This window comes from Electrophorus electricus, chromosome 10 (genome assembly GCF_041902795.1).
Source record: "Electrophorus electricus isolate QZ-2024a chromosome 10, ASM4190279v1, whole genome shotgun sequence".
Classification (NCBI taxonomy): domain Eukaryota; kingdom Metazoa; phylum Chordata; class Actinopteri; order Gymnotiformes; family Gymnotidae; genus Electrophorus; species Electrophorus electricus.
This window is the reverse complement of record NC_137506.1, coordinates 23,487,850-23,498,276: the sequence shown is the minus strand read 5'-3', so window position 1 is coordinate 23,498,276 and position 10,427 is coordinate 23,487,850. Positions and strand designations below refer to the sequence as shown.

The window sequence follows — 10,427 nt, the reverse complement described above, 5'->3', positions numbered from 1 at the left end:
ATCTCTATCCCCACATCTCTCTATCCCCTACATCTCTATCCCAACATCTCTCTATCCCCTACATCTCTCTCCCCCCTACATCTCTCTACCCCTACATCTCTATCCCTACATCTCTCTATCCCCTACATCTCTATCCCCACATCTCTCTATCCCCTACATCTCTATCCCCACATCTCTCTCTCCCCCTAAATCTCTCTATCCCCTACATCTCTCTATCCCCACATCTCTCTATCCCCTACATCTCTATCCCCACATCTCTCTCTCCCCCTAAATCTCTCTATCCCCTACATCTCTATCCCAACATCTCTCTATCCCCTACATCTCTCTCTCCCCCTACATCTCTCCCCCTACATCTCTCTCTCTCTGTCTGTCTCTCTAGGCCCTGTGCAGGGAGGTGCGTGCTCGGAGAAAGGGAATGGCGTCCGTGCTACGCCTGTGCCAGCACCTGCTGGATGGGCCGCGGGATCAGAGCTCCGAGTCGGAGCGCCAGTCCCTGCAGCTGCTGCAGGTCAACCTGGAGAGGCGCTGGGAGGCCATCATCACGCAGGCCCTGCACTGGCGTTCCCGCCTCCAGTGCTCCCTGGGCCGAGAGCAGGTCAGAGATCACCGCTGTCATTGTGGCATGGCTGTGGGACCGCTGAAGCATCAGTGAGGTGTGGCATCAATACGTCAGCAGGGTGGCATCACTGAAAGAAAAAGACAGATTTGACATGAATAGAAAACATCTATCGTATAAACATTCCAACGATGAATCCACTAACATACATACAACTAACACACAGAGTCAATGATGTGTGCGTTCTGTGTATAAATAGTCACATGATAGCATGCTACGAAACCCAACAAGGCTTTCCTGTTGTACTATCTACAGCAGATATTCACCAAGTCTCCTTACACTTAAAGCCAGTCTGTCCATTCATTTTGCGAGTATATATTTTACTAGACTCTTAAACTGATTGCTCAAGGGTCTATTTATTCCTTATTCTACTCAGTAACCCGTCCAGGCCAAGTTGTTTTTCAGACAGAAATATGGTGGAAGTAATATAGGGTAGCACAGCTGTAATGGAGCAATAAGAGTGATATATAAGGCAGGAAATGTAACTACATATTATCCTCCAATAATAGCGAATGAAGGGGGAGTAGCTGGAGAGTCTTGCAGTGCCCAGCGCTCAGTGCTTTACAGCAGGAACCAAGGAATAATTGACTGATCCTAATGTATTAAGTAACCCCCGTGGAAACCCAATAACTTGATAGCAGGCCCTGTTCCTCAGTTCCAAGGAGTAAACAGCCTTGAGAATGTGCAACTATGCTTCCTCCTCCCACCTCCCCCCAAAGTCCCAAACCAAAGAGAAATACCTACATTGGGTTTACAGCTAAATAAACAACACTTTATATCCCTAAAAGCAGAGCTTCTCGGTGGTGGCGTGTAGTAGTAGCCGGGTGGTAGGAGCGTTGGAAACATGGGAGCTGTGCGGGCGGTGGGGGGGTGGGGGGGGGGCGAGGGTGTTAGGAATGCAGATGCTGTGTATTCCTGTGTGGTGCCAGCGATGCTCGGCACAGGCCGCGCGGCGTGCACAGGAAGCCCAGGGACGCGGCAGCCGAGGGCCGCTGGCGTGGCCGTGCTCGTCCGCAGCAGCAAGACAAACGACCCTGCTCTCTCCGGCCCTTTCCAGCTCTGACCTTGCAGGACCCAAGAGCAATTTCACTTTGGGACGCACTTTGGAAAAGGAGGAGAATAATAACATGGGCAATGTGTTTTTCTTAATGCAGTGCTGTGTAGGCAGAGGAAAGCCAGCATTCTCTTAAAAGATTCAGAAGACAAACTTGTTTAAAGACTGAAAACATTTGTCAGTTTAGCCTTTTTTTAAAAAAAAACTTTTTTTAAGGAAAGGTGTTTTGTAAAGCCGTTCTTTTCAACGGGAAAGTTATGGGGTGGTAATTTGAAGCTAACTTTTCCTCCCACTGAAGGAAGTATCTGTACTTAAGAGTGGCTGTCTCCTGAGGCGAGACAAGATGAGCCCCCCCACTACACCGCCACACTAAGAACATTCATACAGTACTTTATATTATTAATGTAATAACAGAAGGTTATTGCCAGAACATAATATTAAATGTAACACAAAGCAATCTGCTCTATCTTACAGAAATGAATTTTTTTATTTGATTAGACTGATTGATTGTTCTCACAGTTGAAGATTTTATCATGCATTAGTGAGCCAAGCTCTGTCATTAGTATTTCACTTATCAGCAATGAGAGAATAAACAGAAATCTAATGAACACTCATTAAATGCAATGTATGACATACCAAGCAAGTGTTAGATTTGCCAGTTTATTAGATTAATGAGATAAAAGGATAATATAAATAGACCTTTCTCCCATTAACAAGAAACCGAGCAATTTGTCTAATTGAATCCTATGCAGAATGCCTGAGTCTACGCAAAATTCTTAAACAGCTTTACAGAATTTGATCTCGTTACAATCTTAGTAGTTGCTCTCAAAGATCAGAAGGTGTGTGTGCGGCATGTGTAGAATGTGGTCCCTCCGCCTTGTGACATGGGGGTCTTTGTTCCTTCTCAGGTCCCAGAAAGCCTGATCGACCCATCGCTCATAGACCTGCGCGGCCCAAGCGAGGACTCATGGGAATGGGACGAGATAGACATGACCATAGTTCATGCGGAGTCCCAGGATGAGGCAAGCCCTCCTTCTGAAATGCGCCTCGAACATGGCAGCGGGCGTCTAAACTTGGCCGAGTCGAGCCCCACCCCTCTCGCCGCAGGCACGGAGGTGCCCGAGTCTTCCCGTGTGTATCAGGTGTTCTGCCTACATGAGGTGGAGCTGCTCCCACATCCTCAGTGCGATCCAAACATCGAGAGAAGCAAAGGGAAGCAGGCCCTTCTGAAGCGTCCCAGCAAGGACTCGTCTTTCTCCTCTGCAGAGTCCCTGCCGGACGTCGTGGCAGGCCTCCTGAGCGGGAGGGCGGGGCAGGTCAGGGAGGCAAGCGGGAGGTCCGAGAGCGAGAGCGGGATAGTCAGCGAGGGGGACACAGAGACCACGGGCAACTCGGAGGCCTGCCTGCTCTATCAGAGCGACGACGGGAGCTTCCAGGCGTCTTTCGCCCCCAACGCCAAGGAGCAGTCTCCGTGCGCGGACAGAGTGTCTGACGAAGACATAGACCGAATACTGGAACGCGCAAAGAAGTGTGCCGAGTTGGAAAGTTGCGTGGCAGAAGAGACGAAGGACCAAAGATATCACCTGGTGAGGAGGAGGAGAGAGGAGTGCGGAGAACGCTGGAGGAAGAGCAGGAAGGAGCCGCTGACGGCGGTTAATGGCTACTGCTTTAGCCCGGAGAACCAAGATGAGCGAGCCGGCGCTGATGATGGAAGAAAGGCCCTGCCAGAGCATGCCCAGCCGTCACGGGGGTCGTCCCTCGACTCGCTGTGCGCGGCGGGGGAGTTGTTTCCCTCAGCCAAAGATGCGCTCACCCGCAGCACGTCCCTGGAGAGCTGGCAGGCCCCACAGGAGAGTCCAGAGGAGGCGGGCAATCAAGGCTGCACGGGGGCGCTGGCCGTGGCCTCGGAACCCAGCGCCGAGCTGAGCGGGAGGACCCTGGAGTTGCTGAAACGACTGGAGAACATTCGCAGCCCGCTGGAGCACAAGCTGACCCGCAGCATCTCTGACATCAGCCTGCTGGGCGGCTCTCTGCGGCCACCGCCAGGGCACGTCCTGCGCGCGGGGGGCGCCCCCCCCTCCACCGACCAGAGCCTGGCAGCCTCCCTCACCGAGCTGAGCAGCATTGGGGACTCGTCCATGGCATCGGAGGACCTGGCCGTGCGGAGGAACCGGCGCGCGGCGCCCAGCTCCGAGCGGAAGCAGGGCCGCGGCCGCCAGCCGCCGGACGAGACGGAAGCCAGCGTCAGCATGGTGGTGAACGTGTCGTGCACCTCCGCCTGCACCGACGATGAGGACGACAGCGACCTGCTCTCCAGCTCCACGCTCACGCTCACCGAGGAGGAGCTGGGCATCAAAGACGAGGAAGACTCCAGCGTGAGCTCGGAAGAGTACATGGAGAGCTCGTTCGCACTGGGCCTGGACTACATGAAGGGCGAGTTCCAGGGCTGGAGAACACCCAGGTCACAGAACAGGGACAAGAACGAGGGAGACCTGGGCGACGAGCTGCAGTGCGGCGCTCTGTCCAGGGAGAGCCCGTCTCCCAGGAGCGGCGGCGGCGAACAGCCTTTCCTGAACAGAGCCGCTCTCAGGCTCCTGGAGGCGGACCGCCACGCGCAGAACGGCGGCCCCGGGACGCAGGGGCCCGTCCACGGCCGCGCGGACGCCACGAGGAGCTACATCAGCCGCTTCGTCGACGACGTGGAGAACGGCAACGTGGAAAGCTCCCACGTCAGAGAGAAGGACGAAGACGACGACCAGCTGCTCAGGGAGGAGGGGAGTCTGTTCACTAAGACGGGGGAATCATTAAAGGGCCACTATGGCGCTGATGCGTTAAACGCAGACGCGAGGGGTTTGGCCATGGCCGCCTCCCCCTCCCCGTGCGAGCCGGTGGGCTCGCGTTCCAAAGAGTCGACCCTAGAGGGCCAGCTGCAGGGCGAGCTTCCGTGCCACAGCTCCCGCCGCCTGTCCCTGTCTCCCTACCCGCCGGATGAGTCCTCGGCGCCCCACCGTGGCCCGCCGACGTCCTTCCTGACCGACGTCCGTGAGGGATGCAGGCAGAGCCCCCAGGCCTGCTGCAGCCGCTGCTCCCCCCCCGCCGAGGAGGAGAAGGGCGACGATGTCCACGCCTTCGTCATGGAGATCGTCGACATGACGTCAGTCACGCGGAAAACCAAAGAGGCCGAGACGGAGCCGCCCCGGGAGGCCTCCTGCCCCGCCTCCGTCTCCCAGATCAGAGAGAAAGTTCTGGAACACTCCCGTCGGCCCATCCGGCTGCGCAAGGGGGACTTCTACTCCTACCTGTCTCTCTCCTCTCACGACAGTGACTGTGGGGAGGTGGTCGCCCGCCCCGATAAGAGCAGCACCCCGGTTCTGTCCAGGACCCCGGAAATCCACGACGAGGAGCCTCTGTTTGAGGTCTGCACAGAGGAGGTGTACCTGGGCCCTCCTCTCTGTTACAGCATGTCCATTAGCAGGCGGCCCACGAGACGCAGCACCAAACTCATAGACCCCTTCTGTCCCCCGAGCCAAGCCCCTCCACCAGCCTGTGATGAATACCAAAAAGCACATGGGATTTCTCCAGGAAGTGTAGCTGGGAGCCAGCCACAGAACCATAATGAGGCTCCTTATCTTAATCCCTTACCATGTGAAACCCTGATAGACACTGTTGAATGTTTTGCAGATACTAAAATGCTTGAATCCAATATTTCCCCTGTAATGACTAAGATAAGAGTCTCTTGCTCCAGTACAAATCCTTTAAAAGGGGAAGGCAGCCTCTATATTAATCCAAAAATTAACTGTCCCCCGATAAGGAAGCGCGATAGGGATGAAAGAGGTGCTGCTTCACAGTGGATGAAACAGAAGAATGTCAGAAAAGGCCACAGCTCTCATCAGGAAGCCAAGGCAACTCATAAACAGGTGCGTTTAGACATTACACCGGCCTCTATCTGCTGCTAATGAGAGCAGGGCACATTTCTGCTGAATTCATCTCCCTGACGAAATATTTAAGAGGGATTTTACTCCATCCCTCCCGCCCTGCTCCGCCACAGAGCCCTCCACCCCCACCTGCTCCGCCCTACTCCGCCACAGAGCCCTCCAACCCCCCCCCCCCTCCTTTCCTCAGCCTGAAGTGCTAATGCAAGAAGGATTTGCAGGCGTAGGTTTAAAATTTTAAGGTCTACAGAACAGAATAATCATAATCAGCCAGATTATATTATGATTCATAAGCAAGACTACGGCGAGAATCGTTACTTAATTTCATGACTGAATTAGCATGTATTTGTGCTCTTTTAAGTAGTTTTCTGTTTCATATGCAAACTTCCCACTGCTTCGTTCCTGCTCTCGCTGAAAATCCAATGTTTGACCTTATATTAAGTGAATTAAGTGCTTATTTTTTAAACTAATCACTGATACCAAAAACAAGAGCAATAACGATCCGATTCCAAAGCCAAACGCAGCCAAGCACTGCAGTGTTATCACGTGTGAAAACGTCGTGAAGCTTCGGTAATGACCAGCTAAGACACGGCCTCTGTACGGCCTTGCTGAGGACTCGGGGTTCCTGCCTATAATTAGCCACGATTTTATTGGAGGGGGAAGGCTGTTCCCCTGCTGATGTAAGCAACAGACTGGCCAGTAGGAAGGCCTGCTGCCAGGAGCCCACAGAATCATGTGACAGGAGAAGAGTCCATTGGCACTGAGGTGCACATGCCGTAGAACTGGCTAACGCAGATGGACAACTGATGAGAATAAAATAATCACGATTAAAAATAGCGCTAATGACTGTTGGTTTAGATGCCAAACACAAGAAAGAAAGCGCGCTTCCATTACTTCCTGTCGTCGTTCCCATTACCGTCCTCATGTCCTGCGTCCTCTGTCTCTCTGTGTCTCTGTCTCAGGTGTCGGGGTCACAGAGCGGCGGCAGGCTGGTGGAAGCAGGCGGCCACAGGGCTCCGCCACCCGCCCACCGCACAGACAGCTCATCAGCAGTGAGGAGTGGAGAGAAGAGCAGGCCTCAGGCCAGGGTTCCTACTGTAGGTCATGCATCAGCACACACACTCGTGCACACGAACACGCACACTTGCAGATCTGTACACAAATGCAATGTACACACACACACACATACACAAACATACAGACGTGCGCACACACACACACACACACACACACACACACACACGCGTGCGCGTGCGCGTTTTGCTCCAGGCCTCTGTAGTCGTACCTCTGACAAATGGCTGACGGGTCTTCTGAACATCCCGTGGCACATTGCAAGTGCCCCATTTTCCACATCAGCCCCCACTGCAGCCAAGCCCCCTCCCCGTCCACGCTGCTGGGCTTTACCACCAGCTAAATGAGCAATGAGAATGTGCCTCCTCTCCACGCTGCATCTGTGTGTCTGCTCCCTGATCCCACCCCATAGGCCTGTTCCATACCGCTGACGCAAATGCATTGTCTGAGTCTGGACCATGTTATGGTTTAAATTATAGGCCTCTTTCTATATGATGACAACATAGAAATAGGTGCTTTCTATGTGATGACAACCTTACCAGGAAATTGGTCTGAAAAGCTGCTATTACCTCTGCATACAGTATCCATACGTCCAGCTGGGCTGGCACTCTCCCTCACTCACGCTCCGTCTCACTCTGCCACAGCGGTGGGATGCTTGGCAATCATTTCTTTTGATGAAACGTGAATGTTTCATGGCCACGGAGGCTGCGATACTGTACAGCAGATGGAAAATCTAGCCCTGCCTTCTCTCACAGACCTCCATGGCCCCGGAGTCTCTGCTCCTCACGGTGACCTGCTCCCACACAGGCTGGCCCTCTGTTGCACTAGCCTGCAACCTGCTACGGTCAACACCTAACGAGCGCTTGAAACAGACGAGGGGGTAGGGAGCAGGGGAGTCTCAGCACATATCAATTGCCAAGCCAAAACCACCAAAATAATGACAGCAATTGAATATATGCACATAAATAAATGTGTGAGATAGGTGTGCCTGCTGCTGGTTGCAGGGGATAATGGGAAAGAGCAGACATGATCAGTCTGGAGCACACCCATTCATATCAGTGCTGAGGCCACAAACCACCACGGTTACTGCTGCAGGACACACACACACACTCCACAGACCACCGCTGTTACTGCTGCAGGACACACACACACACACACTCCACAAACCACCACGGTTACTGCTGCAGGACACACACACTCCACAAACCACCACGGTTACTGCTGCAGGACACACACACTCCACAAACCACCACGGTTACTGCTGCAGGACACACACACTCCACAAACCACCATGGTTACTGCTGCAGGACACACACACACACACACTCCACAAACCACCACGGTTACTGCTGCAGGACACACACACTCCACAAACCACCATGGTTACTGCTGCAGGACACACACACTCCACAAACCACCACAGTTACTGCTGCAGGACACACACACACACACTCCACAGACCACCGCTGTTACTGTTGCAGGATACACACACTCCACAAACCACCACGATTACTGCTGCAGGACACACACACTCCACAAACCACCACGGTTACTGCTGCAGGATACACACACTCCACAAACCACCACGGTTACTGCTGCAGGACACACACACTCCACAAACCACCATGGTTACTGCTGCAGGACACACACACTCCACAAACCACCACAGTTACTGCTGCAGGACACACACACACACACTCCACAGACCACCGCTGTTACTGTTGCAGGATACACACACTCCACAAACCACCACGGTTACTGCTGCAGGACACACACACTCCACAAACCACCACGGTTACTGCTGCAGGATACACACACTCCACAAACCACCACGGTTACTGCTGCAGGACACACACACTCCACAAACCACCATGGTTACTGCTGCAGGACACACACACTCCACAAACCACCACGGTTACTGCTGCAGGACACACACACTCCACAAACCACCACGGTTACTGCTGCAGGATACACACACTCCACAAACCACCACGGTTACTGCTGCAGGACACACACACTCCACAAACCACCACGGTTCGTGCTGCAAGACACACCCATGACCTGGGCAATATCAGTTGTGCTCCAGTGTCTAATGAAATGTTTCACATCTGTTTCTTCTCTTGAGAATGAACAGATTTATATCACTGTACCTAACATATTATGATAAATTATCATTTCCATATTGTTTACACTTTCTTTTATTTAATGAAAATATCTGCAGTGCCTCTAGTGGGTCGGAAAAAAAATTACAAGAACCAAAGAACAATTTTCATCCTGCCTGTGTCTCTGTGGATAATGTAAATCAAAATTTTCCGTGTGTGTGTGTGTGTGTGCGTGTGTGATTTCTTGTAGAGGGTCTCAGGAAGCCTGGCAGGTACCTCGCGTAACTGAAGCACTCCGGTGTCTGCACAGTGACAGGGAGGATTGCCTTCTGCGTTCACTGTGGGCCTCTCTTACCCAACACCTCCATGTTCTCTGCCCCTCACTCCTGACATTAAACCCCCTCCTTAGTGATGTCAGAGTGACCCACCTGCTCATCCTGGCTCCCCGAACTGAGATACCTCACTGGTCTTCCACCAAACTCACCTTCACGTCCCCAGCACACTCCACATCTCTCTCTCTCTCTCTCTCTCTCTCTCTCTCTCTCTCTCTCTCACACACACACACACACACACACACACACACACACACACAATAGCGCTCACAGTCACAATATACTCACATTATATATCTGCGCCAAGTTCTCATTTGCTGCTTCAGACTCAGATGTGAGGTGTAGCACATTGTAAAGGTTAAGGTAAAGGTGTCTGGGTGAGCTGGCCATAACCGTGTGGTGTGTGTGTCTCAGCGGGCACAGACGAAGCGTCCCTAGCTGCTCCCGTCGCGTCCCCACCCTTGCCTGCACTAGTGTGTGTGAGGCACTTTCACAGACGTCCACGCCTGAACCCACGGACTGTTAGAGAAAGAAGCAAGAGCAGAAGTAGAGCCAACTATGCAACCAGACGGCCGTGTGAGGTTGTGTGAGTTCTGCTAGCTGATGCTGTTTATGTTGGCTGTTTACTTATTTGTTTATTTGTTTATTTATTTTTATTTTTTTTAAGTCCCCGAGATTTGAAGAAACAGAGAAGCATTTTAAACTTTAAACAGTTTTGTGCCTTGCAGTTATTTCTTATAACTTTTGTTAAAACACTGCTTTTCCCCGTTGTGTGTTCAGTAATTTAGGAGAACGTGGACAGAGGAACAAGGATGACACTAATAAGCAGACCTCTGTATATATGTATACTGTACGTGCAAACCTTGGTGTACAATGATGGTATAAATGCTTAGTGTTAGTGTACAACCGTGTGTGTTCTGTGATGTGGATAATTATAAGCCTTAAACGTGCTAGACTGCATGGTTACCAGTATACAAACTCATCGGAAATAAACATCATTTACTGAAGAACATCTGAAATGTCCTTTTTTTTTTTTTTTTAGACCTAGATATCCCTACTGAATATTTTACGTTTTAATACATATTCACACATGCATGTATATGTATATAGATTTTATTAAAGCAAGCTACCTTGTCAACTTTAACGACACTTTTGAAACGGCAACATACTGTAGACTACATCAAGCCAATCATCTTGATGCCCGGTGCACACCACTGAACGTCACATGGTTATTTCCATGGCTAATGTGTTGTTTACAGGAAGCGTTGATGATTCTGCAGACCGTGCGACAGGCCCTCGGAGATACAGGCGTACAGTAGC

At 51.8% G+C, this 10,427-nt stretch overlaps 1 protein-coding gene across 2 annotated transcripts in view; it reads left to right on the top strand.

Moving 5' to 3' along the window:
• akap6 (A kinase (PRKA) anchor protein 6) overlaps window positions 1-10,119 on the top strand; it is a 112,694-nt gene extending 102,575 nt beyond the window's left edge. For both annotated transcript variants that reach the window (XM_035532553.2, XM_035532551.2), the window contains 4 exons: window positions 380-595; window positions 2,579-5,587; window positions 6,565-6,699; window positions 9,026-10,119. In XM_035532553.2, coding sequence (XP_035388446.2) covers window positions 380-595; window positions 2,579-5,587; window positions 6,565-6,699; window positions 9,026-9,064 — 3,399 coding nt within the window. In that variant the 3' untranslated portion in view covers window positions 9,065-10,119. The remainder of the gene's footprint in view (window positions 1-379; window positions 596-2,578; window positions 5,588-6,564; window positions 6,700-9,025) is intronic.
• Window positions 10,120-10,427: the final 308 nt, after the last annotated feature.